The sequence below is a fragment of the Schizosaccharomyces cryophilus genome (genome assembly GCF_000004155.1).
Source record: "Schizosaccharomyces cryophilus OY26 unplaced genomic scaffold supercont4.1, whole genome shotgun sequence".
In the NCBI taxonomy this organism is placed as follows: domain Eukaryota; kingdom Fungi; phylum Ascomycota; class Schizosaccharomycetes; order Schizosaccharomycetales; family Schizosaccharomycetaceae; genus Schizosaccharomyces; species Schizosaccharomyces cryophilus.
Window position 1 is genome coordinate 658,123 of NW_013185624.1, and position 26,939 is coordinate 685,061.

The 26,939-nt window shown below is 39.3% G+C and overlaps 11 protein-coding genes and 1 non-coding gene across 12 annotated transcripts; 4 read left to right on the forward strand and 8 right to left on the reverse strand.

Annotated features, from left to right (window-relative positions):
- The first annotated feature begins 24 nt into the window (after nucleotides 1-24).
- On the forward strand, nucleotides 25-1,008 carry SPOG_03859 (uncharacterized protein). The gene has a single exon (XM_013166123.1). The coding sequence runs from the start codon at nucleotides 436-438 to the stop codon at nucleotides 757-759; it is 324 nt and encodes a 107-aa protein (XP_013021577.1). The 5' UTR covers nucleotides 25-435; the 3' UTR covers nucleotides 760-1,008.
- Nucleotides 769-3,521, reverse strand: SPOG_03860 (uncharacterized protein). The gene has a single exon (XM_013166124.1). The coding sequence runs from the start codon at nucleotides 3,296-3,298 to the stop codon at nucleotides 1,118-1,120; it is 2,181 nt and encodes a 726-aa protein (XP_013021578.1). The 5' UTR covers nucleotides 3,299-3,521; the 3' UTR covers nucleotides 769-1,117.
- A 379-nt stretch (nucleotides 3,522-3,900) lies between these two features.
- SPOG_16120 lies at nucleotides 3,901-3,982 on the reverse strand. The gene has a single exon. It is a non-coding gene; the product is annotated as a tRNA-Ser (tRNA).
- A 242-nt stretch (nucleotides 3,983-4,224) lies between these two features.
- On the reverse strand, nucleotides 4,225-6,025 carry SPOG_03861 (aconitate hydratase). Its single transcript, XM_013166125.1, has one exon. It carries the CDS (start codon nucleotides 6,010-6,012, stop codon nucleotides 4,375-4,377), a length of 1,638 nt encoding a protein of 545 aa, XP_013021579.1. The 5' UTR covers nucleotides 6,013-6,025; the 3' UTR covers nucleotides 4,225-4,374.
- A 593-nt stretch (nucleotides 6,026-6,618) lies between these two features.
- On the reverse strand, nucleotides 6,619-7,166 carry SPOG_03862 (aconitate hydratase; the record flags this gene model as incomplete). Its single annotated transcript, XM_013166126.1, has 3 exons — nucleotides 6,619-6,765; nucleotides 6,964-6,984; nucleotides 7,134-7,166. 3 exons carry the CDS (start codon nucleotides 7,164-7,166, stop codon nucleotides 6,619-6,621), a joined length of 201 nt encoding a protein of 66 aa, XP_013021580.1.
- Nucleotides 7,167-7,512: 346 nt separating this feature from the next.
- SPOG_03863 (1,3-beta-glucan synthase subunit Bgs2) lies at nucleotides 7,513-14,043 on the reverse strand (the record flags this gene model as incomplete). Its single annotated transcript, XM_013166127.1, has 1 exon — nucleotides 7,513-14,043. The coding sequence occupies one exon, from the start codon at nucleotides 14,041-14,043 to the stop codon at nucleotides 8,380-8,382; it is 5,664 nt and encodes a 1,887-aa protein (XP_013021581.1). The 3' UTR covers nucleotides 7,513-8,379.
- Nucleotides 14,044-15,290: 1,247 nt separating this feature from the next.
- Nucleotides 15,291-17,732, forward strand: SPOG_03864 (vacuolar carboxypeptidase). Its single transcript, XM_013166128.1, has one exon. The coding sequence runs from the start codon at nucleotides 15,700-15,702 to the stop codon at nucleotides 17,473-17,475; it is 1,776 nt and encodes a 591-aa protein (XP_013021582.1). The 5' UTR covers nucleotides 15,291-15,699; the 3' UTR covers nucleotides 17,476-17,732.
- A 35-nt stretch (nucleotides 17,733-17,767) lies between these two features.
- SPOG_03865 (threonine-tRNA ligase) lies at nucleotides 17,768-19,597 on the forward strand. Its single transcript, XM_013166129.1, has one exon. The coding sequence runs from the start codon at nucleotides 17,900-17,902 to the stop codon at nucleotides 19,310-19,312; it is 1,413 nt and encodes a 470-aa protein (XP_013021583.1). The 5' UTR covers nucleotides 17,768-17,899; the 3' UTR covers nucleotides 19,313-19,597.
- Nucleotides 17,793-20,466, reverse strand: SPOG_03866 (ribosomal protein subunit S2). The gene has a single exon (XM_013166130.1). It carries the CDS (start codon nucleotides 20,375-20,377, stop codon nucleotides 19,583-19,585), a length of 795 nt encoding a protein of 264 aa, XP_013021584.1. The 5' UTR covers nucleotides 20,378-20,466; the 3' UTR covers nucleotides 17,793-19,582.
- Nucleotides 20,467-20,757: 291 nt separating this feature from the next.
- Nucleotides 20,758-23,435, forward strand: SPOG_03867 (eIF4 binding protein). Its single transcript, XM_013166131.1, has 4 exons — nucleotides 20,758-20,875; nucleotides 20,918-22,602; nucleotides 22,650-22,970; nucleotides 23,017-23,435. The coding sequence occupies exons 1-4, from the start codon at nucleotides 20,800-20,802 to the stop codon at nucleotides 23,287-23,289; spliced, it is 2,355 nt and encodes a 784-aa protein (XP_013021585.1). The 5' UTR covers nucleotides 20,758-20,799; the 3' UTR covers nucleotides 23,290-23,435.
- SPOG_03868 (glycine hydroxymethyltransferase) lies at nucleotides 23,419-25,300 on the reverse strand. The gene has a single exon (XM_013166132.1). The coding sequence runs from the start codon at nucleotides 25,170-25,172 to the stop codon at nucleotides 23,778-23,780; it is 1,395 nt and encodes a 464-aa protein (XP_013021586.1). The 5' UTR covers nucleotides 25,173-25,300; the 3' UTR covers nucleotides 23,419-23,777.
- A 590-nt stretch (nucleotides 25,301-25,890) lies between these two features.
- SPOG_03869 (ribosomal protein subunit Mrp10) lies at nucleotides 25,891-26,694 on the reverse strand. Its single transcript, XM_013166133.1, has 2 exons — nucleotides 26,335-26,694; nucleotides 25,891-26,236 (listed from the first exon to the last, which is right to left on the reverse strand). The coding sequence occupies exons 1-2, from the start codon at nucleotides 26,533-26,535 to the stop codon at nucleotides 26,171-26,173; spliced, it is 267 nt and encodes an 88-aa protein (XP_013021587.1). The 5' UTR covers nucleotides 26,536-26,694; the 3' UTR covers nucleotides 25,891-26,170.
- Between the last annotated feature and the right edge of the window lie 245 nt (nucleotides 26,695-26,939).

Sequence of the window (26,939 nt, forward strand, 5' to 3'; positions counted from 1 at the left end):
TTGTTGTTTCTAACAAAACAAAAACAACCTCATAACTTTGATATTGCTGCCAAGTTGCCATCATGCTACTTTGGTCCTTGAAATGTGAGCCCAGATGACCGTAAATCTCTTGATCTCGCTAGTAGCAATATGAGTGACATTTGACAGAATCGTGGGATGATTGTCTTGTTACAACGACTTCTTTTGCAGTTACAAGACATTTGCTCCATACTCCTTTCATCCTCGATTTGAATTTTTCCTTAACTTGAAACATCAAAGCTTTAAGTTTCACAACTCTTAGAGCCCATCCAGTATAGTGACCAACCGTAGACTGCTAGCTTCCATACTAGCAACTAGTACTTCTTGGGAGAATCTTTACTTCATTAAAAAGCAAGGAAACTTTTGCACTTTTAGAAAACAACCTTTTTTGTTCTTTTTTCGCAAAGTTTTGGCATCATGTCTACAATTACAACACCTCCTTCAAACACGCTTTCCCAACAGGATTTCTCTGTGCTGCAATTTCGGCTTTTAGACTTTTTAGCCTCCCAAGAAAGTAGAAAGGTCATTGCTGCTTCTAAAGAATTAACGTTGTTGCGACAGAGCATTCTAACTTTGAAGCACAAAGCAACCAATTTGAAACCAGAAGAAATGAATTTGGAAGAGAAGCAATCTGCTATACGTATACTTCAGTCCAGAATTTCCCTCAAAAAATCTTTCCTTTCCCGAATCCATTCCGAAAACGAAGCTGTCGAAGACGTTGCCATGCAAGAAGCTGTTTGAATGAGACTCATTTGGGATTCTATGCAAAAGAAGCTATTTATTCATGTACATCTCTCTTACACTGAACATAGAAGCACACTACTTTCTTTCTATTCTTGTTTTAATAGTTGAATATATGCGTTAATGAATCGTGCAAGTCATATACGAATACCATCTTCAACCCGATACATAATAATCTTATCTGCTTTGAGAAGATCAACTAATTAACTAATGCACATAACTAATAATGAAATGTAAAAGGGTTCGTAGTAACTTATAAAGCAAATGATGGCTAAATGATCAAATCCTAGAACAAAATGGCAAACGATAGCTTTCTGGCCAGATTTAGATTTTCTCTCTTTCATTAATGAAATAAGTCTCAACGCTTGCGGCGTAAGAACCAGGCCGACAAGATTACTACAGCAATACTACCAGATACGATACCGGCAAAAGCTAAAGACCGATCAGATGGCTTTTTCGTAGATGCCTTTGAGGGCTGCGGCGAAGTAGAAATGTGTTCATCCACAGGAAATTTAGGTTGTAAAACAGATGCTGTTCCAGTACTACTTCCAACGGTAGACAAAACGGGATTGAAACCATCGACAACATGACTGTTCGCTCCTACACCACGAATCTCTAAACGCGGTAGTCCACGCCGACGAGTTAAAAAGATTGCTTCTCGAAGATCAGCGTCACTTGTGATTTCAACTACATCCCCTTCATCGTCTATGTAGGTGAGTGTAATATTTGGTTCATTTTCACGATTAGAGACGGCTTTCTGTAAATCGCTCAATGAGCTAATTTGATCCAAACGAAGACGATGAACCCGTCCGATCGTTGATCGATATTTAATGCTAAATTGCGAAGGAGAGGGGCGTGGAATGGGGAAGATCTGAGATGCAGAATCCGTCGGCTGTACTAAATCCTGCAATGCTTGTTCCATAATTGATGGGTTTCCTTGAAACTGAGAAAGTGAACCAACGTATGAAGGAGTCGTCTGCGAGGCACCATAGCCGTGTATGTCCGAAGCTCCGTAAGCATCAACAGCAGAAGGATGCTCAGAGTATGCAATCCCATTGCTTTGAACTGGGAAAAGAGGGTGCTGTTCTGAACGATAAGAAACATGAGATCCATGAAAGGAAGGTGAGTACTGACTATCTTTTTCCGGTAACTGATAATTCGTTTCTTGCCAGGTCGAAGAAGTAGGAAGCGTATGGGGTTCAGGTGAAACTGGTTGATGGGAGGGAAGGATAGCTTGATTAGGGATAGGCAATTCAGGTGGTGAATCGACGTTTTCATTGGAAGGAGCCAAGAGAGGATGGTTTTCTTGAGAAGCGGTTTTAGATAAAATATTTTCTTCAAGTTCGTGACTCTCATGATCCAAACCTTCATCTTCTTCGGGGGATTGCTCAGCAAGAATTGCCGTTGCCAAATGGAAAAGTGAAAGCAATCCAACGATAGAATCATCTTCGTCAACAATAGGAAGGAAATGAAACTTTCCTTCAAGCATTCGCTCAAGTGCTGTACTAACTCGAAGGTCGATGAGCGCGCAATCTGGGTGGGGAGTCATAACTCGAATGACAGAGCAACGAAAAGCATCGAGTCCTGCCGCAAGAACACGAAGTACGATGTCGTGAGAAGTAAAGATACCAGAAACAGCTCCATTGTCCATAACTAGAACGGAAGAAACATTGGCATGCGCCATGGACTCTGCAGCCTCAGCCACGGTAGTTCGTGTGCCTACCAATATAGGCTCTTGGGTAGATTCAATCAAAGACAAAACATCTTGACCAGATGCTTTCTTCCTTAAAGATTCAACATATTCAATAAACTCTGCCGCATGTGGACCACCTGAATGAGAAGAGTTATTGGTACTACCAGAAACGGACCGATCTTCCAATTCTTCTTGAGCACCTTCGAGAGCAGCAACAAGACGTTCAGCCGCTTCTTGTTGACGAGCAATCCGATCTAGAGGTTCACGTAAACAAGTGCGCATGTTGATAATCCCGATAACATCTCCTTCATCTCCATTATCACCATTGGGGTTACCGTCACTCACCACAGGAAGATGTCGGATTTGGTGCTCGACCATCAACTCAAGCGCAGCATCAATTCTTGTATCACTCGTAATGCATATCGGACCATTCGTCATTATGTCAGCTACATAGGTTTGTCGAGCGTCAAAACCAGCACCGACACATTTCGTTGCAATATCACTCGAAGTCAGAATGCCAGTAAGCTGTCCTTCCTCGTCCACAACCAATACACAATCTTGTCGTTTGGCCGCCATTAGCTGAGCTGTTTCAGTTATCGAGCTATGCATATGAACTGTCAATGCCGCATCAAGGGCAACGCTTTCTACCGTTCCAGGCTCGCCATGTCGATTCGTTGGTTTCGCCGGGGAGTCAAGATTTGCTTGTTTTTTACTTAGTTCGGTAGCTATTTTCCTTCGAAGAGCTTCATCTCTTTTATACTGTCGTTTTCTGGTGTCCGAAACATATGAAACATCCGAGTAAGAAGAGGACACTACAGAGCTATTATCAACGGCATTTGCCGGCATTTTTTTCCCTTCAACAAGAAAGAATTACGCCCTTTTTGTCTTTGGAGCAAGACAAACAAAAGAAATGAACCCAGGTTTAAATTCTCGCGTTATAGTTCGTTATCATACGCCAAATGAGCCTGTTAACTAACTATCTAACTGTCTTGATAACTTGTAGGGAAGCGAACCGAAAGTCAGACTCAAAGAAAAATAGCTTTCTATTTGAAGGCACTTCTGCTTCCTCATAAGTCATTCGAAGTCCAAATTCTGTGGTCTCCTTCTGCTGTATCATATTCTACTCTTAATTTGATATCTAAACTACATTGTTACTTTGCTAATATAAACAATTATCTTCAACAATTCAGAGGTCAAGTTGTGAAAAGCCTTGGATCCTCGTAGGTACGAATTGCGCCTCAATTCTGCATTTCTTTGGGAGCTTACGGCAATTCATTTCCATTTGTTGAGATATCTGAAACTTTAGTTCTACTGCTCATCATACTGACAAAAGCAACCATTGATACAATCCTTTTTTCTCTCATAATTCTTTCTTTTATTAAATTTATATTCACTAAGAATTACAAATACTATATCACTTTTGGAGAGACAAAAAATGTAGGCAAAAACGACACCAGCAGGATTTGAACCTGCGCGCGGAGACCGCAATAGATTTCTAGTCTATCCCTTTAACCACTCAGGCATAGTGTCGAAGGCTGATAGCAATTGTAAAATAATTATTATATCACTGCAATAACGAAAACGAAAACAAACTTTATTTTTACCTACCAGTAGTTGCTACAAGACAATCTTCAATCTCTACAGGCTTAACTAACTAAACAGCTATAGAAAACATGAAAACTCCAACATTTATTTTAAGCATATTTCATTTGCTGGCATTATTAAATTATCGTTTTCCTTAACTTTTCTTCTCGAGGACATCCTCAAGAACCGTTGAATCAAAATTAGATCGCAAAGGGGGGAGGGGAGGGAGTCCATCAATCGCTAAAAAAAAGCAAATCTGAGTCGGACATATCCAACTTATTTGAATCATTTCAACAAAACCTTAAACTTTTCAAACTGAAAAAGATTTTCAGTGCAGTTTATTGCTTCTTATGCATGTCAGCCATGTGGTTCAAGGCGCTACCAGCCTTAAACCAGGCAATTTGGTCTTCGTTGAAGGTGTGGTTCAGTGGAGTGCTCCATTCAGGAGAACCGTCAGCTGGATGAATAACCAAGGTCAAAGGTTTTCTGGGTTGAAAAGAAGGAAGGCCCACAATATCAACAGTGTCAAAGGGGGTAATCTTATCATAAGCAGCAGGATCAGCAAAAGTCAAAGGCAACAAACCTTGCTTCTTAAGATTGGTCTCATGAATACGAGCAAAAGACTTGGTAATGATGGCAGTACCACCCAAGTAGCGGGGTTCAAGAGCTGCATGTTCACGAGAAGAACCTTCACCAAAGTTCTGCTCACCAATACTAACCCAGCGAATGCCGTTGTCACGGTAAGAAATGGCAACGTTGGGGACGGTGTCATATTCTCCAGTAAGTTGGTTCTTCAACTTGTTGGCTTCGCCATTCTCAGCATTGACAGCACCAATCATATAGTTGTTGGAGATGTTTTGGAGATGACCACGGTACTTCAACCAAGGACCAGCAGCAGAAATGTGGTCAGTAGTACATTTACCCTTACTCTTGATTAGGATCTTCAAGCCTTTAGCATCCTTGCCATCCCATCTGTTGAAAGGAGCAAGGCGTTGCAAACGTTGGGACTTGGGGTCAATGGCAACATCTTGAACATTTTCAGACTTAGGTTCGACATAAGTATCAACACCGGGATCATAGCCCTTAGAAGGAAGACCAGCACCGCTGGGAGCCTCAAACTTGAACTCATTACCATTGCTGTCCTTCAAGGTGTCAGTCAATGGGTTGAAATTCATGTTACCGGCAAACACCATAGCAGTAACAATATCGGGAGAAGTAACGAAGGCATGGGTTGCAGGGTTAGCATCGTTACGACCAGTAAAGTTTCTGTTGTATGAAGTAATAATAGAGTTCTTCTCACCCTTTTGAACATCAGTACGCTTCCATTGACCAATGCAAGGACCACAAGCGTTGGCGAGAACGACACCACCAGCCTTTCTCATGGTTTCCAATTGACCATCACGCTCCAAAGTAGCACGCACTTGTTCAGAACCAGGAGTGATAGTGAAGAGAGACTTCGTCTTGATACCCTTGTCAATAGCCTGCTGGCAGATAGAAGCGGCACGAGACATGTCTTCGTAAGAAGAGTTGGTGCAAGAACCAATCAAACCAACTTTAAGCTCTTCGGGCCATTTGTGTTCAGCAATGGCATCCTTGAATTTGGAAACCGGGGTAGCCAAATCAGGAGTGAAAGGACCATTAATATGAGGTTCTAAGGTACTGAGATTAATTTCAATAACTTCGTCATAAGGAGCATTTTCATCAGCGGCAATGACAGGAGCAAATTGTTCTGCGTAAGAGGCAATGTCTGGGCGGCTGGTAGCACGGAGATACTCAGACATACGAGAGTTGAAAGGGAAAATAGAAGTAGTGGCACCAATTTCAGCACCCATGTTGCAGATAGTACCCATACCAGTGCATGAAAGAGATTCGACACCAGGGCCAAAGTATTCTACAATAGCACCAGTACCACCCTTGACAGTCAAAATACCAGCAACCTTGAGAATAACATCCTTGGGGGCAGTCCAGCCGCTCATTTGACCAGTCAATTTAACGCCAATGACCTTAGGGCACTTCAATTCCCAAGGCAAGTCGGCCATAACATCGACAGCATCAGCACCACCAACACCAATGGAGGCCATACCGAGACCACCAGCGTTGGGGGTGTGAGAGTCGGTACCAATCAACAAGCCACCAGGGAAGGCATAGTTCTCAAGGAGAATTTGGTGAATAATACCGGAGCCAGGGCGCCAAAAACCAATGTTGTACTTGGCACAAGCACTGGCCAAAAAGTTGTAGACTTCCTTGTTGGTGACGTTAGCACGCTCCAAGTCCTCGGGACCACCGGAGAAAGCTTCAATCAAGTGATCGCAATGGACAGAGGTGGGAACAGCAACTTCGGGCATTCCTGCAGACATAAATTGTAAAATAGCCATTTGGGCGGTGGCATCTTGACAAGCAACGCGGTCGGGTCGGAGCTTTAAGTAGGAGACACCACGCTCAATATCTTGGTTTACAGGGTCATCCAAATGACCATACAAGATTTTTTCTGAGTAAGTGAGAGGGCGTTGCAATCTCTTCTTTATAACATCCAAATTGTCTTGGATACGTTGGTAGTTGATAAATTTGTTCTGTAGGCAGAGTTAGCATTTTTGGCATAAAGTCAAAAACAGAGAGGATGCCTTAGATATCAAAGAAAGACTTACCTTTTCAAAGTTACTCATGGAAACTTTTCGAGAGCCAATCGAGCAACGCATGGGGGCAGAAGAAAAACTTCTGGCAGCAGGAAGCTAAAAACACAAAAGTTAGAAAGCGTTCTTCTTTTTGTAAAAACACCAAATTTTAGGGCATCATAAACTTGATAACGGTAGAAAACCAAGCGTAGGAATACGACAGCCTACTATTGAAAGACCACCCCAATCAAACAACATGACTTCACGAAATGATGCCTTTCTCTTAAATAAGGTATCGGCAAACAAACCACATACCGTAAATAAACGCGAGCCCGCCTAGAAAGAGTTCAAGTTAGTAACAGATTCAGAATACCTATATCACCGCTTCCCATCTTTTCCGTTGGACGTATTCAAAGGCCAGCTCTTCCGAGAGCGAATACAAAGAACGAATCCAACGAACTAGATATTTTTTTTTTATTACTTACTTTACCAGGAGCTCTAGAAATATTACAAAACATGTTGGATTATGCCAATTCTAACACCCAAATCTGTATATTTGGCTTGCTTTTTATACAAATAGGTTGTTGGTTATAGGCAAGTTGTGTAACACCTCAACGCAACCTAAACAATTACCTCGTTTCCGATTGGAAGTCTAAACGCTCACAAGTAGTCTAAACATTCAGAATTTTGATATAGTTTAATTTCATTGAAATTTATTATTTTTTGAATTTTGAGCTGTTGTTTCTATATTTTTCATTGATATACTCCTCAGAGTCCCAATTTAGCCGGTTGGTTCTGAAAAAAAAACTACAACAAATAAAACAAGCTCTACTACTCAAAAATAAGTTAAAATTACTGAGATTCTTATAAAGACCATTTTTTTCCTCTGTTTACTTTATCCTACAACATATGGCATCGGCCAATAAGAGACCTCTCATATATGAATTACAAAGCGAAGTCAAAGGCAAAGGTCATTTGTCAGTGCAACCAACAATGAGAAAGAATGACCTTTTCTGCAGATGCGGGCTGGGCTGGCTTCGTTAGGCATGATCCTTTTTTTCCTCCAATACGCTATACGAAAGCTTATCCAATGATTCCTATGGAAACCAAGCTTGCTTTAGCCGACGATTACCTGTTTCGATTGCTTTCTTGTCATCATTCATCCTTCACGATCAGTAAAAGAAAAGACACGTCTCTCAAATGAATCGTTTTGCTTACCACGAACAAACTGCTTTCAAAATGTTTACCTTTTCAGTTAAAGAGCTGCGTTTCATCTTAATATCTTATCAGTAACAGGATTCGTCATGAGGAACAACCATTTCCCGATAAAGGTAACAACAGAAATGTTCCCTGAGAGTGTAAACAAAAGCAAAAAACGTGGTGCTTTCTTTTGGTGGCTCGTTTTACGGTCGTGCTTGCCTCCTTACTAGTTTCTTGTGTTATTTCTATAGTATCATCTTGTGGCCATCAGCGTGGTGGAAACTTAGCTGTAATTCTCCTCTTAGTTCATTCATAGGCATGTTTGATAACTGTTTTATTTATTCATCTAATAAAATAAGTGATTTAGTCTCGAAACAACAAACTCTTTCAGTAATTATATAAACTGACTGATGAAATAAAAAACATTTCATCTACATAGGATCTTCTTAAGTTTCAAATACTTGGGTTCTTCAATTATTAGGCATAAGCAATAGAACTCGTGCTTTTTTTTTCGATCTCTTTTATTTTACCTCATTCGTCAACTGTCTTCATATCGGTACCATTTTCGGTCCAGTTTCGATCGACTGGTTGAATAAGACCATAGGTGTCCAAGATATCCAAATTAAAATCTGACAACAAACCTTTTCCAACTGTTAACGGCACAATGATTAATGCAAGAAATACAATTAACATAGAAAAAAATAAAAACGCATATCTTTGAACAATTTGCTTTCGCAATCGTCTCTGTCTCATTGAGTAAATTGGCGGACGGATCTGTTTGCCAGGTCGAAGCCAAAACAACATCATAGAATGCCATTTGTCAATAAACGGTATTAATAATATAGGTAACATCAAATATAATATCAAATGTGCTAAAAAGAAATCTGCAGCAAACATATTCAACTCAACAAACTTGCATACAAATTCCCGAGATGGTTGTGACAACGCATGAAATCCTAATCCTCTCGAATACCATTTGCCGGTCCACCATGCCAAGTTCGCACCATCATGCTTCAATTCTCGAGTAAGAAAAACAATTTGTAGAAAATTAAAAAAGAATCTCTGTAATGATATTATACACAACATACAAAGCACCGTTTTCGGTAAGCTCCAGGATTCCAAATACCATGATACCTCAAAAATAAGTATAAACATGAAAATCGTAACAGCATGCGCAATCGCCGCCAGCACAGCTCCAAACTTCTTACAGCACAAACCCAACAAAGGCCCCATTAAGCATGCCATTCCAGCGAAACAAAGCGAAATACCTGCTGCTACGGCTATCGGCAAAAACGCTAGAATAACAAATCGCAAAAGGGGATTCGTTGCTTTTTCTGGATTTGGATTGCCCGGTTGTGAATTAATAAACAAATAAGGTATAGTTGTTGCCAGGACGAGAAGGAAAGGAATAAACAGCTCGCTAAAAAACAAATTACCAATACGGGCTCTAGGCGTATCCAATAATGTCTTACTAGGAGGTGCTCCTATGACCCTTCTCTTATAACCCGTAATACGAGTCCTTGTCAACCGGCAATAGCCAATCCAGGAATTCATGTGAGAACGAGAGTTACCTCGAGACATCCATCTCACAAACTCACGATAATCAACGAAGAAATCATTCCACGCAAATTGATGAGGGTTGAACAAAAAGGGACTAATGCACATAGCAACAGTTGATATCCAAAAGTAAACTAAATGAGGTATCCAGGCACTCAGTGTTCCGAATAAAAGCATAAACAATGTACGAGATCCCAAATAAATTGAAGGAGCTGCGAATCTTGAAAATAGCAACGCGAAGGATTGTCTTGCTGTAGCGAAACCTCTTCCCGTACCGATATAGCGAGCACCTCCAAACGAAATATTAGCTATCACGGAGTAGGCATAGGTCTGGCAAGTAAATACTTCAAATAATGGTGAAAAACTAGCAAAATGTTTACCTAATCGAGTCATTGCTCGCCATGCACCTCTTTCCGTCAATTCCTGGACAGTCAACGGAACAAACGAGATAAAGAACACGATGAAGATTGAAATGATACACCGCTTAAGCCAATTCATAACAGGATCCAACTGATAGCAGCCATCTGGTCTCATTTTCACAGTTAACTTTTGATTATGATCGTAATTGCAAACAGTAACAACATGATATATTCCTCCCATGTTGACCAAAACGACCATGAACAATTGGACGGAGAGCATAATGAAAATATTGTTAATATGGAAACCTGGATGAGCATAGTAAAATGAAAGGAAACGGTCGAAAGGAAGCTGACTTCCCAAGTAATAGTACTCCCGTGAAATCATCTGTTCACCCATACCAGTTCCGATCTTTGTAGTAAAATTCAAAATAGATCCAAATCCTAAATCACGACCTTTACCACATTGATAGTATTCACAATGTTTAATGCGGCCACCGCGTTGTAAGGCTGTCATTCCTGCGTAGATATCCTCATTAACATGAAGGCCTTTTTGAGCTTTTGAAACACCTCCACGAGTGGTCATATAAATGGCATTTAAAAAATCCGGATGACCGTAGTGCAATTTACCACCAATTTGAGCCATGGTGCGAGCAAATAAAGTGCCAAATGTTTGTTCTTTACCAGCTGCAACATCACCCAATATTCCAATATTTTCTGAAAAGATATACTCTCTGGCGCCCATAATAGCCACAGGGTTGTTTTGATAAGGCTCTTGGGTTTCTTCGTAAGGGTCATTATTAGGTGAGTTAAAGGCTTCAAACTCAGCCAAAATACTTCGAATCTTCAAGCATTCCTCTAAATAGTTATCTTGATTAGCATCTATAAGCTGTATATATTCTCCTCGATAAAAAGGAAGTGCCATGTTTTGGTTGTCTGACTTTCCATCACCCATAATAGGGTTTCCTGATAGTCTAATTCTATACTTTGGTATTCTTTTCATGTTTTCGTTGATATCCGAATAGCCATCGATAAGTGCCGCATACAATTTAGGAGAAGTTTCACCCTCCTCCAGAGGATCCTCGTCCAAATATGCGATTAATAAGTCAGGATAAGCTCTAAGGATAAATTCTGTGTTTTCTACTTCCTCAGAAGTAAACTTTGCATACCTTTGCATAGAGACACACATTTTGAACTTGCGGGACGCCATTCGGTCTAACTCATATTCCAAAGCTTCCATTTGTCCAGCGAAAAGCTGAGACACATCAGGATTTTCCACCCTATAAAGAAGTTTAATCGCGCGAGAATAATTCATAAATCCACTGACTGTTCTGTACAAAGTTTGACTTCTCAACGAGGCCCAAATCCTAGTACGAAGAGTATATTCAGGAGTAGCATTTTTGAATCCAATGCAATAGAATGGTAAGTCATCAAATTTACCTTTCAAAACATTCGCTTTTCCATTTACATCGTCCTCGCCAAAGTCTTGCTGGGTTAAAGCATCCTCTTCAGCAAGAATCTTAGTATCACGGACAAAACACTTCCATTCATGAGAATGCAATTGTTTTAAATATTCAAGCAGAGTGACTCTTGAAAGCTTATCTTGTTCTCTTATAATCTCTTTAAGAGAAAGAAGGATTTTTTCTCCGTAATGAGGAACTAAAACTGTAAACGTAGGCATAGTATCCACCGGTATAGGTTCAGGAATTGGAGTAGCAAGCGACTGAGCGAAGAAAGAGAGTCGTCTTTCAGCCTCTGAATGTGCCGGGAAATACTCTGTTTTAAAAGAAGAATCTTCCTGAGAGACAAAAAATGTAGGGGTCTTTAACGTTTTAGTTCCATCTCCCTCCAGAGAATTGACTTGATGATAGATCAGACGTTGAACATGCTCGACCGCTAGAAGATGCTCTCGGTACAAGGATATTATTACTGAGTTCCAGATTTGAGATATTAGCACTTTCGGTTTGTACACGGAATCCGCCTCCGGGGTGGAAAGAATTTTACTGTAAATTCTTTTTGGCATGCGAGCAAATATATTTCTCCATGGGGTCCAAATTGAAATACCTAAGAAAAAAGAGCGGGTGACGGAAAACACAGTATTGACTAAAATATACCAAAGGTAGGTATCAAGGAAAAAAAGAACAAGATCTGTTACATACATAACACTCAAAATGATCTTCGGTTGTAAGACACATAAGTAAGATCCCGCCCACTTAATCTCGCAAAAGTACGGTTTCATGGTACTCAAAACAAGAATGGGATCTCGAAAAGACAAAGTCAGGAAAAAATAGGATTCTGCAAACTTTGCGGCAAAAACAAGAGCCCATAAACCCCATGAAACACACATATCGTTGATCTGTAGACGAGCAAAATCCGAGGTAAAATATCGATTTGCGAGATACCTTCGTGAAAACGAATTCATTTTCCACTTGAACAGGCCATTTAGAGGGACAATTGCAAAGTAAAGAAAGCATAGAAGGGAAAAGATAAAATGGACGATCGCTACTGTCAATCTACCTCCTGAGCGTTGCTGTTCTTCATCGGAAAACCAAAATATGAAAACAGCAGGAGCAATGTTTAACACTAAAATAACACAGAGAAAAAAGAAACGTTGAAAAAGCGGACTTGATCCGGGAAACCTTCGAGGAACATGGGCCCATTCAAAAATAGTAGCAAAAATCATCAAAAGAGTAGCAACAGCTCCTCCAAGAGCTACAGAAGACCATTGACATGATTGAATTGGCTTCGGTCCAATGGACTGACGAAAATTTTTCTCAATGATGGTAGGAGAGTTGAAGACTGTGTAGTACCAATAAGTAGTGAAATGTATGACCCATATTCTGTTAAAATTCGTCAATGAATGTGACCAGGAACGGCTTTCGTAAAAGGTTTTGTAAAATGCCTTGTTCCAGTCCACTTCGTTGAGTTTATGAAACCTTTCCCATTTTGGCAGAGAGAAGACCGGGGTACCGTCCATCAGCACAATTCTATTAATTCCCTGTGGGTACCAAAATAGCTGATTCATGTCATCGTAACCGATAGTTTCAGCATGATCACGTTCCCTACGAACTAATTTGCCCTCGAACTCTTCAAATTGTTGGTTTCTGATGAAGTTATAGAGAGGTGTCACCACGTTTTCTAGGTAGTAAAATTCATGGACCGGAGGTTTGTCAATGCGGTATTCATCTGATTGCATGTAATCGTTTGCCAATTTAAATAGAAAACACAAGCATTCTGGGCAGAAACGGATATTGTTGGCCTCTCCCCAACATAAAAGGTAGAGGGCAACCTGACGAATTTGGGCTTCTGGAGTCAGGTTTTTCATAACAGTATCCCATTTCTCCATTGAATAATTCATTGGTTCAATTTTTGGCTCTTCATCTACGTCAGACTCTTCTTTCTTGGATTTATTCTTTTTGCTAGACTTATCGCGCACCAACTTTGGACCGGCCTTTGTGAATTTGCAATTTTGGAAGCCCACAGAGTCGTCAATATCCATATTGGAAGAGAAGTACCATTTTCTGTAATTAGCGTTTCTACCACCGATATAATCTGCGTGCAGCGATCGCAATGCATTTGTTCCATCCATTCGAGAAGCTCTCGAATCAAGTAAAACCATAAGAAAATCGTACATATTTGACATTGAGTCTTTTTGGAAACCAAACTTTCCTTGGAGCTCTTCAAATATGGTAAGGATTTCCTCTTTGGTCAAAGGAATCATGTTTTCTGATATCCAAGCTGGATACGGATTTTTCGCATCGAGGTACGAAAACCTTGTAGAATAAACTTCTTCAGCATCCTTTTCTCCATGGATTGCTCTGGGATACATACCAGGGTTCTCCATGAGTCCTGCATAGTCGCTGAGGATCTCAGGAGTATAGCCCGACGCTTCATGGATGTAATCAGGGATTTCCTGGTAGCTGTTATCGAAATTTTGGTATTTTCTTTCTGGCTTTGTGGATGAAAACACAAGTCCGTCATCAGTTTGATAGAAGAGTTCTTCAGCCTCTTGGGATTTCGACCTTTCAACGTATCCTTCCGCATACGGATGGGGAAGTTCTGCATTGTTTTGGGGAGTGTATTCCTCCTCCCAAGCTTCTTGGTGGATAAATCCTTTGTGATCTTTGGAGGATGGCTGACCTGAGGCAGAGAAGTTCTGAATGAAATGAGCGTCATCATCATTTCTTGCAGGAAAATCTGCGAAATCCATAGAATCTTCAAAATCGTCTGAATCATTGGTTATACTGCTTTCAGAAGGTAGGTTGTCTGCACCTCCCACCATTGTCTAAGGTATCAATATTTTTTTGTAATTTTACTTTGGCTTATCGATGCAAGTGTATGAATATACTTTTTCCTTGAGAGAGGACCTTGTTTCTTAAATTCTGCTCACAGCGGCTTTACAATAGGCTTCTCCAGCTTTTGTGGAAAGGAAACTAAAGAAGCAGCCGTGCTTTGAGTGTTTTTTAGTTTCAATTGCAATCTATTCTTTTCTTTGAATAGGAAAAAAGAGACTTTTTTCTTGTTGGTTATGAATAAGGGAAACTGAAGATATATGTTTAGGCTAAATCCAAAGTAAACAAACATATATCCTGTCAGAATTAGCCATCAATGCAACCCCAAACAATCAAGTAAACAACTTTCTGATATTTAAATCTAAACAAACACGCAAATAGGGCTCCATTTTCCTTGGTTTGTTGATTTAGTGATTTCAAGACGAGGAGTTGCATATGTTGATTTTCATGGAAAACACATTCAATATTCCAGAGTATTCAACGTTTCAAAATTCAATTATAAAATTTTAAACGCAAAGCATTTATTATAGTTTGAAAATAAAATTTGTTAGACAGTCTTGATAGAAAATGACATTTGTTTCCGCAATTCTAAATCAACAGTTGATAATAATTAGTCAAGAAATCATAGATGGTCTTTTGCTCTTCTTAATCTTGTAATCCAACCAAAATAAAACCAGATACGTCTTTTTCTTTGTGATCGCATTTTTTGGTATGTAAACAAAAATCACATAGGATCTATAGAGGAATCGAAGATGCATCGGTTGTATTTCGATTCAACTCATTCAATTCAATACATATTAAAATAGATAATCAATTTTTATTTTCCTTTTTAATTCAAAACAATGATTGCGCAAATTCATCTTGGAGTCTTATAAGAGAGCACCAATTGTTGTTACAAGTTGGCACGAGTCATGAACAGATGCAAGCCATTTACTTGTTTCTTCTGTTTTCCTTTTCTTTTTCTTTTTCTTTATTTTTTGTTCATACATACACTCGTAGAGAGTCAGTTTTATGAGTTGACCTCGTACTTCCAAATAGAAATCGAAACTTACAAGACAATTTTCCAACCATCCTAACCGATTAAAATATTTTATTTATAAAAAATTCATTTCTTTCTTTTAATGTATCCCATCTCTTCCGTCCTATTTTTCTTTTTTTTAAATTTCTAAATATCTTCCTGAAATCTCTTTGTTTATTTATTTACATATTGACTCGATCCTCTCGAAAACACTACCACACTATACTGTCATAATGAAATTTGGCATACCAGGTTGATACGAGAAACCGTTGAAACGACACTTATCTAGCGATTTATTACGAATCCTTCGTAATAAATCGCAACATTAGAGAAATTGGTGCTTAATTTCATCCTTTCCCCTATCTCAAAGCAATAAAACGCGAGATTACGCTGGGATATAAAAAGGTCATTTTCTCGGTTTCTTTTTGTCTTTCTTGGTCATTGCTGAATTGATTTTGAATGATTCAATTGTTTTGTTTTTGTTTTTTTTTATAGTCTCGTAATTTTGTATTTATCTTCAGTTTTATCTTCATTTTCTAGTTTGAATTGCTAAAAAGCTGTAATTTGTCGTGTCTTTTTCATATACGACTGACTCTTGTTACTGCCACGATTTGATATAAAAGAAGAAATGGGCGATCCTAATTTGGTGACGACACCAAGAAGGAAAAGTATCGAAAAGAAACCTTTGGAGGTCGATTTGGAATCCCAATCGCAGTCCCAATGGATGAAGAAGTCCAAATTAATATGTCAAAGGATCTTGTATGGTCTGCTGTTTATTATCCTGGGCTATGCGACGTTGAGTTTATTAGTTTTTTTAAGATTATATCCGGATCGCGTTCAATATCTTAAGTCTTTACGGGTTGCTAACGATTCTTTTTGTTATCAACCTCCTGTACTCGTATCTTCTACGAAAGAACCTTTTTTGGACACCAAAGATATCAGCTGCTCTAACTTCATCAACTCGCCCGAATATTGGAATGAGAGCCTTGCACGTTTTCAAAAAGTGTTGCGCGTTCCAACTGTCTCTTACGATGATCTGGGCGATGTTGGCGAAGATGACCGGTGGAACATTTTCGGCGATTTGCACGACGTTTTCCGCGAAATTTTCCCCAATATCTTTGAAAAGTTACAAGTTGAATACGTTGCTACCTATGGCCTTTTGATAACCTATAAAGGCTCCAACGACGACTTGAAACCTCTTGTTCTTATGGCCCATCAAGACGTGGTCCCCATTGCAGAGGCTACCTTGGACAAATGGTTTTTCCCTCCTTTCAGCGCAACTTACAAGGACGGAGTTGTGTATGGCCGTGGTGCTACCGACGATAAAAATTCACTGGTTGCCATTTTTGAAGTTTTGGAATTGCTTGCTTCCTCTGACTTTACGCCAGAGCGCACTGTGATTGCATCAATTGGCTTTGATGAAGAAATCTCTGGGTATCATAGTGCTTTGCCTTTGGCAAAACGTCTTTACGAGATTTATGGTCAAGATGGAATTGAGCTTATCCTCGACGAAGGCGGCTTTGTTTCCGAGTATTATGGTACTTACTTTGCTGCTGTTTCTGTCGCAGAGAAGGGTTATATGGACGTCGTATTAAACTTGAAAACTCCTGGCGGCCATTCTTCTATCCCTCCTCCTCACACAAACATCGGTATTATGAGCAAGCTAATCCCACACATTGAAAATCCTTTCGCTGGATCTTTGGTTCTCGAAAATCCTTTCTTTTCTTCCTTGGAATGCTTCGCCAAGTATAGTAAGGATATAGATGAACGACTCCGTACTTTAATTTTGAGAAAAGATACAGCTGCATTGACTGATATTCTTTCCAAGGACAAAGAAACACGCTACTTTTTCGAAACTTCCATCGCTGTCGACGTTATTCGCGGCGGCGTAAAGGTGAATGCATTACCCGAAGAAACATTTGTTCATGTGAATCATCGTGTTTCTGTCGAGAAGAACCTTAATCAATTGTATGACCACTATGAACAGCTCGTGGGTCAGTTTGCAAAAGAGAATCATCTGAATCTTACCGTTTTTGATGGTAGTCAAGCTATTTCTTATCCTGACGCTATCGGCCAGTTTTCTCTTTCGACGATGAAGACTCTTGAACCTTCTCCTGTTTCTCCATATGGAAATGGTGCTTCCGCTTATGAGAAACTTGGCGGTGCAATCAAGTATACTTTCGGTAATCAGACTCTTGTCGCACCTGCATTGATGCCTGCAAACACAGACACCCGTCATTACTGGAATCTAACAAAGAGTATTTACCGCTGGACCCCTGTGTCTCCCAGAGCTGCTGAAATCACTGATGACTTTAATGCTCATACTGTCAACGAGAACATGCCTTACCAAGGACATATAGATGCTATCACTTTCTATTATAACTTTATTCGTCATTACGATTAATGAGAAGACTAATTGCTTTACTACCTTCCAGTATGACCTTCCTTATGTTTGTAATTTACTCTTCGCTATTACTCTCCAATACATTGAATTACTCTAATCAAACTCTTTATAATGGAATTTAATTAAGCTTCCTTTCGAATTCTAGTCATGATTGGTAGTGGGTTTACAGAGTCCTTTTTTTTTTAGTAATTCGTAGGTAAACAGTCTTAGTCTTATTGCATATGAAAATTCTGATTAAATAAAAAAAGTCTAACAACTTTCCATTTCTTTAAAATCAAGTACTGAACACGAACCTGTTTTCAAATGCACACTACTCGGCGGTAGTCCTTTCTTAAACATATTAGCGATTTGGTTCAATGTATCTTGAAATTTAATTTTCTAAGATATAAAGGTTGTATATTCTTATTAAACGAAATAATTTAGAATGGTTTTGTCAAATTTTGGATGGCACACCTCAAAGCTGAATCTCAGAATCGGTTTTAACAACCGAAAATGCTGTGGTGTAATTATACATCCTAGATTGTACTCCAATGCTTCCAAATTATCGTTTGAGGATCATCGTGTCATAGCTCAAAGGCAGAAACTTTTTATTACGGATCCAAGGTCACCTGGCTCTACATTTTTTTTACCCCATGGAGCCCGTATTTACAATCGTTTGGTGGACTTTTTAAAGCTCCAATATCGATTGCAAGGCTTTGAAGAAGTCATGACACCTATGATTTTTAAAAAGGATTTATGGGAACGAAGTGGTCATTGGCAAAACTACGAAAAAGAGATATTTCGCGTGGAAGGAAGTAAAAAAGTTGAAGAAAATGAGGAAGAAAAGAACTCTGTTTATGGATTGAAGCCTATGAACTGTCCAGGTCATTGCTTATTATATTCCCATACAGAGCGGTCATACAGGGATTTACCTTTGCGGTTTGCAGATTTTAGTCCTTTACATAGGAACGAGGCTTCTGGTGCTCTTTCTGGACTAACTAGGCTCCGCTGCTTTCATCAAGATGATGGTCATATATTCTGCGAACCTGAGCAGATTAAATCTGAAATAAAAAAAACACTCCACTTCATAAAACATGTCTATTCTTTATTGGGAATGAACAAACTAAAGTATTTTTTGAGCACACGACCAGAAGACTCCATTGGTTCTCTCGAGACCTGGAAATTATCGGAAGATGCGTTAAAGGAGGCATTGAATGACAATGAAGTACCATGGGTATTGAATGAAGGAGATGGTGCATTTTATGGACCAAAGATAGACGTTAACGTTGCAGATGCCCGCGGAAAATGGCATCAAACGGCAACCATCCAACTTGATTTTCATTTACCTCAACGATTCCAATTGTACTATCGCACTAACGCAGGTGGCTCTTCTACTGTTGAAGAAAATGAAAAAATGCCAGTTCTCGTCCATAGGGCTGTTTTTGGCTCTTTAGAACGGTTTATGGGAATATTGATAGAGCATATTAATGGTCATTGGCCATTTTGGTTAAGTCCTCGCCATGCGGTTATTCTGCCAATTAACCAAAGTAAGCCAGTGTTGGAATTTACGAAAAAAGTTCAAAAGGAGCTTTCTGGTTCTAAACAGGTTCAATTGCATTTCGCTCCCTTAAATCAAGCCTATTATTACGTAGATATCCAAGCCGATGCCCAGTCTCTAGGAAAGAGATTACGAGAATCGAGGCTTTTGAATTACAACTATGAGATTGTTATTGGTGAGAGAGAGGTTCAAGAACAAGTCCTCAGTGTAACGGATAGACAAGATCGAAAATCTACTAAACGGATGACAATCGATGAGTTGAGACGCATTTTTGAAGAAAAACTGAGCAATTATGAGTAGTGCCTTTTTTCCACTCTCTGAAAGGAATGTCGGTAGATCCAAACTTTCCTACCCAATTGAAGATGCAAACTGCTGCTACTCTCGTTGGCATAATATACCTTAATTTAATCTTTTTTTAAGAGAATTAATTTTTCAATTAATACTATCTTTTCCATTTATGAGTGAATATTTGAAAGAAGGAGATGGGAAACGATTAAGTATGAAGCGTAGATTAGATATCATAAGCAAAGCAAAACTTTTTATAGAACAGACGCGAAGACGCGAATATATTTAAGCATTGGGAAGATAAGATGCTGTGCTTTTTACAAAGTCAGGGTTTTGATTATACTCTTGTTCGGCTGCTTTACTCAACAAACCCACTATCAAATCAGTACACCGCAACGAGTCATCATTTGCTGGAATAGGGTATGTAACCATCTTAGGATCCGCATCCGAATCAACAATACCAATTGTAGGTATAGAAGCCTTTTGAGCTTCCAAACAAGCTCCACGGTTCTCCAACGGATTAAGAATTACCATCAAGTCGGGAATAACAAATTTCGGAGACTCTTCAGTAGGAACTATCCTACCACTATCATTGATGGAGAGGATTTTACCACCGAGGTTTCCTTGGACATTCCTTGCATTCGTGATTAAGCCTGGAAGCCAGCGGTCAAACACATGGAATCCACGAGCCCGTTTTGCTGCATTCACCACCGATTCTTTTTGACCATTGCGTGTTCCTATAAAAACAATCACTCCTTGGGCCTTGGCAACTTCTCTTACCACAGAGATTGCCCGCCGTAAATAAACCATGGTTTGATCCAACGAAATAATGTGAATGCCATCTCGTTTTCCGTAAATAAAGGGTTGCGTCAAAGGATTCCATAAAGACGTGGAATGGCCCATATGCGCATACGAAGACAATAATAACGACAAGCTCAACTTTTCTGGAGGCGCCGGATTTCGAACACCCATTGAAGGGGAATAGTGCGGCGCGACTTTAGCTCCAATTTTATGATTCCATGAGCGAATTTTCATCCGTCTGGCTATCAACTGCTCTGTTGTTAATTTCCGAGAAATCATCTTCCCAAATACGCGCCTGGCAATTTAATCCAGCGATCTGAATGGAAATTCTCAAAGAAAGCGTTCTTGTACACGATCCCAAAGGGAAAGGAGTTTGGGAATAGTGATTTACAACATTTATAATTAAATTATATAAAGTTATGCTAACCATTAGGAAGAAGTACGCAAACAGACTTACGGAATTACAAAGAGAGAACGCTATCGCGTCGCGTATGGTTGGAAAAAGCCGTTTTTTCAATTGAACCGGTTGATTTTTTATTTTTTATTTTTTATTTTTCATTATTCTTAAAAAGAAATATCGTAAGAATATTGTCGCGTAATTTTGAGTTTTCGATGCTTTTTCAGGTGTTGAGCAAACCAAACATTTCTTGTTGCGTAGAGCCAAACACCAGGACAAATTCAACATTTGCCATTGTGTCAAAATGAGGCCCATAAAGAGTAGAAAAAAGGCAGGATTAAAGCTTCCAAAGAGTATTTTGGACGAGATTGAAAACAACGGTAAGGAATTAATGCTGTATTTCTTATTCTAACAATAATCAGACAGTGGTTCAAGAGCGCAGAACGGAAAACGGGAATTGTCTCATAGAGAAAAACGAAAGCTCGCTAGAAACACGAAAAATGCAACCGTGAACGATCAGCCACCGCGTCGTGCTCGAAAAGAGGAACAGGAAACTGAAGATGCTTTAGAAATGCTCTCAGCTTCGCATGAACTTCCAAAAAAAAAGAAGGCAAAACGTGATTCTTCTCCTTCTTATGAGGACTTTATCCGTAAACAGCAACTTGCTGCATTGGATGAGGATGACCGGGAAATTGCAATGCTAGAAAAAAAACTTAGAATTCGCGGCAAAAACAAACGTACGTCTCAGATCGACAACGAATTTGGTTGGATTCTAGAAGACTTGGATTTGGATAAAGATTTGAATGGTCTTGAAGGTGATGGCTTATCGGCTCCACTTGAGGATGAAGAATCTATGGGATCCGAGGAAGAAAAGCCAGAGAGTGATGAGTCAGAGGAGGAAAATGAAGAGGAGAAAGATGAGTCTCACCAAGAATCAGAAAGTACAAGCGAGGGAGAAGAAGAAGAAGAAGAGTTTAAGGGGTTTTCTCCTGAAGATGAGGGTGTTCAATCTCAGCAGAAAACCAAGCGTCAAAATCCTTATCTCCCGGCCGTTTCTTCCACACCATCGACTGGCAAATACATTCCCCCCTCTCTTCGTCAGAAGGCCTCTACCGATGAGCAAGGTTCCATCGATTTGACTCGCCTACGAAGGCGTCTTCAAGGTTTGCTAAACCGTCTTTCCAGTGCGAATGTAGGCTCTATCGTTAACGAGGTTGAAGCTATCTATATGGAAAACTCTCGTCATTCTGTAACTGACGCTTTAACAAAACTTATCCTGCAAACGGTTATGGCGAGGGAGTCTATGTTAGATCAACTCGTCATTGTCTATGCTGCCCTTTCAACTGCTCTTTATCGTACCATTGGTCCTGAATTTGGAGCTTACTTGCTACAATCATTAGTAGACGAATTCTTGCGTCTTTATAAATCCAAAGAGAAAGAACCTCTTTCTTCCCATAAAGAAACGTCCAATTTAGTAGTATTTTTTGTCGAACTCTACAATTTTCAACTTGTTTCTTGCATTTTAGTCTATGACTTTGTTCGCTTGTTTCTAAAGTCGTTGACAGAGTTGAATGTTGAGCTTTTGCTAAAGATTGTACGCAATTGCGGTAATCAACTACGAAGTGATGATCCGTCTGCTTTGCAAGACATTATTCAGGAAATGAATTCTCTTTTGAGTACAGCTGACCCAACGTCTATTTCTGTCAGAACAAAGTTTATGGTTGAGTCTATAACGAGCCTCAGAGAGAACAAAAAGGCAAAAGTGGCTATGGCAAACTCTCAGTTAAAAGCTGAATCAGTGAATCAGTTGAAAAAGTTTTTGGGTTCTCTAAGTAGTCGATCTCTTCGTGCCACCGAACCGTTGCGTGTCAGTTTGCAAGACATTGAACAAGTTGAAACAAAGGGCCGTTGGTGGTTAATTGGTGCTTCTTGGAAGAGCGATCCTTTGGTCGAAAATAATATTGCATCATCATCCTCAAAAATAGCGGAAGAAAGAAAGAGAAACGAAGAGCTTCTTGCTCACTCGAGACTTTTGCAAACGGCAAAGAAATTACGCTTAAATACAGCTGTCCGAACTTCAATCTTTATTGCTTTAATGGGAGCAGAGGTGTGTAAATTGATTATGGTTTTCACTGTTTTACTAACTTAATATAGGACTATATTGATGCTTGGGACCGAATTCTTAAACTTCGTTTAAAAAAAGTTCAACAACCCGAAATTGCATACGTAATTTTACATTGCGCTTCAAATGAAAAAACGTATAATCCTTTCTATGCTCTTGTTGCATTAAAATGCTGTACTCGACAACATAACTTGAAGAAATCTTTCCAATTTTCCTTATGGGATTTCTTCAATGAGTTACAACCCGAAAATGACAACGAAACAAATGAAGTTCCTATGCGAAAGATTTTTAATTTAGCAAAATTGTATGCATATCTGGTGATTGAAGGAGGACAGCCATTGACGATTTTAAAGGTACGTTGATTTTTCTTATGATGTACATTTAGCTAACATTAAACAGCATGTTGATTTTGCGAGTATGAATTCTCAAATACAGACATTTATTCTCGTTTTATTATCTGATATACTGGTTGAAACTAAGGAAGATATTCAGTTGGTGCAAACTATGGACACATGTAAAACAGAGAAAAACCTATCTTCTAAGGTTGATTGGTTTTTGAAAACATATGTACGCAATAATCCGCTGGTTGAAGGAAAAGAAAAATTACTATTGAAGTCCAACCTTTCGATAGCCAGAGCTGCTTTACAAGCCATTGCTAAAGATGAAACGTAACGCTCACAAACGCGGATAATTAAAAGGAAATTTTTTGGGATTTAGATTTAAAACGGTTAACAGTTTTGGGCATTGTAATTGATAATATGAAAGTAATTAGACTATCAATAGAAACGAACATTTGTACAAGGTTATATATATTGCGATGCTACAGTGAAAGGTAGATTAGTAAGTAAAAAAAAAGTAAGAATGTATTAGAAGGATGCAGTTATTAACATTATTATTGTATCAATTACTACCAGTATCCTGGTAGGTCAATGAACGAAGTATTAGAGTTGAAGCTAAATCGTAACCAAAAAATAAAATAATGCAAAGTGTAGTTCCCTGATCTGTTGAAAGATACTGTACATAAAATGTCCAAACTTGAAACAAGCTTGCGGAACTAGATGCTTAACATTCATTTAAATGTACATGAGATGTTTTTAAGTATTATCAGAAATACTAGACACTATTAAAGTAGTGTAATTTAGTATTCGTGATTGAGTTCTTTACTGGGCAAGAGGAAAGCTGGAAGCCCACTCAACAATATCCTTTTGGAGTTGAACAACTTCATTGATTTGATTACCTTCACCCAACTTAGCCTTGAAGTCCTTAAGCTTGTTGGCTTCCTTAGGAAGGCTCTTTTGCAAATCAGCAGCAATGTTGATAGCACGGTCGATGTACTCAACAACGCGAACAAAGTCTTGCTCATTAAAGCCACGAGTAGTCATGGCAGGAGTACCTATACGGATACCAGAGGGAGACAAGGCAGACTTGTCGGAGGGCAAAGTGTTCTTGTTAGTTGCAATATTAATCAATTCCAAGATACGCTCAGCACGGGCACCATCAATGCCCTTGCTCTTGACATCAACCAAGACCATATGACTGTCAGTACCATCAGCAGCAAGCTTATAACCACGCTTACGGAATTCCTCTTCACAAACCTTAGCGTTCTTAACAACTTGGGCTTGGTATTGCTTGTATTCGGGGGTTTGACATTGCTTCAAAGCAACAGCCAAGGCAGTGATGGTGTGGTTGTGAGGACCACCTTGGTGACCAGGGAAGACAGAGAAGTTAATTTTTTCTTCCAAATCGTAGTAAACAGGGTTACCCTTCTTGTCATGGTTGCGAAGACCACGACGGAAGAAAATCATAGCACCACGAGGACCACGAAGAGACTTGTGGGTGGTAGTGGTGACAACGTCAGCGTATTCGAAGGGAGAAGGGATGACACCGGCGGAAATAAGACCAGAAATGTGAGCCATATCAACAACTAGATAAGCGTTGACGCTGTCAGCAATCTCACGCATACGCTTGTAGTCAATAAGGCGGCAGTAGGCGGAAGTACCGGCAACGAGAATCTTTGGGCGATAGAGTTGAGCATTCTTCTCAAGGGTATCATAGTCAATGATGCCAGTGCTGGGGTCAACACGGTAAGGCATAGTTTCAAAGTAAGCAGAAACAGCACTGATCTTCTTGGTATCGGTTTGGTAACCGTGAGAAAGGTGACCACCAGAAGGCAAATCGAGACCCATCAAGCGGCCATGAGGGGGCATGATAGCTTGGTAGACTTGAAGGTTTGCAGGGGAACCAGAGAGGCATTGAACATTGACACCCCACTTTGAAGAATCAAGGTTGAAAGCAGCAAGAGCACGCTCTTGGCAAAGGCTTTCAATTTGATCAATATACTTGTTACCACCATAGTAACGAGCGCCAGGGTAGCCTTCAGAGTATTTGTTGCTCATAACGCTGCCAAGTGCATCCATAACAGCACGAGAAGTAAAGTTTTCGGATGCAATGAGCACAATGGAGGAACGTTGACGCTCAGCCTCATTTTTCATAATTTCAGCAACAGTAGGATCTTGCTCCTTGAGGTGAGTCAACATAACGTCAGAAGATGCCATTGTGAATGTGTTTTAGATGCAGAAAAAGTTAGTCCTAAAAACTAATGAATTCTGTTGCAATTGTAAACGAGACGCTTGATATTTTGCACTTGGTAATGTGTGAAATTCCTCTAAATATGGTACCTAGGAAGTGACTGCTTTCCTCGCGGAGATGTAAGTTCGATTGTTGGTAAAGTTATCTAAGCGAAGAAGAGCAAATGTGGAAAGATGGTAAACATAAAAAAATTTTCGTGGTTAAAACGAAATGGACGAACCTATCAGAATGCCTGCTTTTTAAATCGTTTTTCTCTCCCATTTGCTGCTGATAATAGGAACATGCAGGAAGGTCATGTTTGGATGAAAACATCGCCTTCGTTATCTTGTCATCATTCATCTTCCAACAGATTCAAAGAAAAAAATAAAAAAAAAATTTTAGTATAGCATTCTTAGAAAGATTGAAGTAATTTTCGGTCTCTTTTATAAAATGGTTTGATTTTCATAGCTTGCAACGTTCCTGTTTTGTAATAGTGTTTGTTCGCTTAAAAAAAATTCACGGAATTGTCTTTTCATTGAGTAACTGATCCAAAGGTTTCATGCATGCATAGAAAAGGAATTCGTCGTAGAAAGCGTCCGTAAGTTTAAGATTGTTTCAAGTTTAATTCATCGGTGTGCCAAATCTTACTCAATTGTTTGTCAACAGTTTCAGCAATAAAAATTTAAAACAAGTCTAAACAAAGGATGGCGATAGAAACATTTTCACAAGACAAGAAAAGAAATAAAAAGTTAATGCTTGAAGATACTAGGAAACTGAATAAGAATCAAATGCATATATAAAAGAGAGGGGATTTCTCACACCTTTCACCATAGTGTATGTTTTGCAAAAACAGAATAGGCAAGTAGCGTCTTTTAAGTGCTTGCTAGAACAAACAGAGTTTACTGCGTCAAAAAGCAGCGCTTTATTTTGTGGAACATATCGTTAAAGAAGGAATATGTAAAGAAATTAACAGAGAAAGAAATTATCAAAGGAGCTTTCCTAATCGAGCCAAGTGATAGTTGATGGTGTTTTCTGACTTTTGTTTACCATGCTAAAATACAGTGTTAGCAAAAAACTAGGCCAATGGTTGCATATATGTGCAAAGAAAAATAGTAATAAAAAATAAAAAATGCTTTCGTAGAAACTTACCTGACTCTTCATACAGTTCTCTAAAGAGGCAGCCACTTTTAGACATTGTGAAGAATTCGTATTACCACTGTTGTTTTGCCAGCAACCCAAAAGCGCTGCCATTTCTTGACTACAAGGAATGGCTTGTCTTTCTTTTTTTGGACGCACGCGCAATCGACTCAATCCTTGCAACCGAGGCGCGTTTACCACTTTCCTTGACATCTTCTTTTTTCTGCTTTCTCTGTCGATATAAACAAATTTAAGAATTCAATTACAAAAATATAGCGAAAATTACCCTAAATCTTTGCTAAAATCTGGCAAAACAACGCGTCCCTCGAGACTTCAACAAAGTGGTAGTATCGTCAAGTACGAAGGCTTCAGAAGTTTATGGAATACCGCTTTACGTTACAAGGTCAAAAGGTTATATTACCAGAAAGTACCGAACGTATTAAACACGCTAACGCGTTACGTAAATACGTGTTACGATACTTTAAACAACATGAGCTAAGCTATCTTACCAAGCAAATTGACTTTTCGTTGTTCTGAAACGTCAATTTATTAGAAGTTGCTAGACGTTCTTGTGACATTTGTTGTTTACTAATACATCTATACTTGCTCTTTTCGCA

Bases quoted from the DNA above. Each gene is read 5' to 3' on its own strand.
- SPOG_03866 (XM_013166130.1), bottom strand. From the start codon at position 20,377: ATGATTTCTCGGAAATTAACAACAGAGCAGTTGATAGCCAGACGGATG.
- SPOG_03860 (XM_013166124.1), bottom strand. From the start codon at position 3,298: ATGCCGGCAAATGCCGTTGATAATAGCTCTGTAGTGTCCTCTTCTTAC.
- SPOG_03868 (XM_013166132.1), bottom strand. From the start codon at position 25,172: ATGGCATCTTCTGACGTTATGTTGACTCACCTCAAGGAGCAAGATCCT.
- SPOG_03869 (XM_013166133.1), bottom strand. From the start codon at position 26,535: ATGTCAAGGAAAGTGGTAAACGCGCCTCGGTTGCAAGGATTGAGTCGA. The intron at 26,237-26,334 runs GTAAGTTTCTAC...ACTGTATTTTAG, and splicing joins AGAACTGTATGAAGAGTCAG to CATGGTAAACAAAAGTCAGA.
- SPOG_03859 (XM_013166123.1), top strand. From the start codon at position 436: ATGTCTACAATTACAACACCTCCTTCAAACACGCTTTCCCAACAGGAT.
- SPOG_03861 (XM_013166125.1), bottom strand. From the start codon at position 6,012: ATGAGCGGCTGGACTGCCCCCAAGGATGTTATTCTCAAGGTTGCTGGT.
- SPOG_03865 (XM_013166129.1), top strand. From the start codon at position 17,900: ATGGTTTTGTCAAATTTTGGATGGCACACCTCAAAGCTGAATCTCAGA.
- SPOG_03864 (XM_013166128.1), top strand. From the start codon at position 15,700: ATGGGCGATCCTAATTTGGTGACGACACCAAGAAGGAAAAGTATCGAA.
- SPOG_03867 (XM_013166131.1), top strand. From the start codon at position 20,800: ATGAGGCCCATAAAGAGTAGAAAAAAGGCAGGATTAAAGCTTCCAAAG. The intron at 20,876-20,917 runs GTAAGGAATTAA...AACAATAATCAG, and splicing joins GGACGAGATTGAAAACAACG to ACAGTGGTTCAAGAGCGCAG. The intron at 22,971-23,016 runs GTACGTTGATTT...AACATTAAACAG, and splicing joins AGCCATTGACGATTTTAAAG to CATGTTGATTTTGCGAGTAT.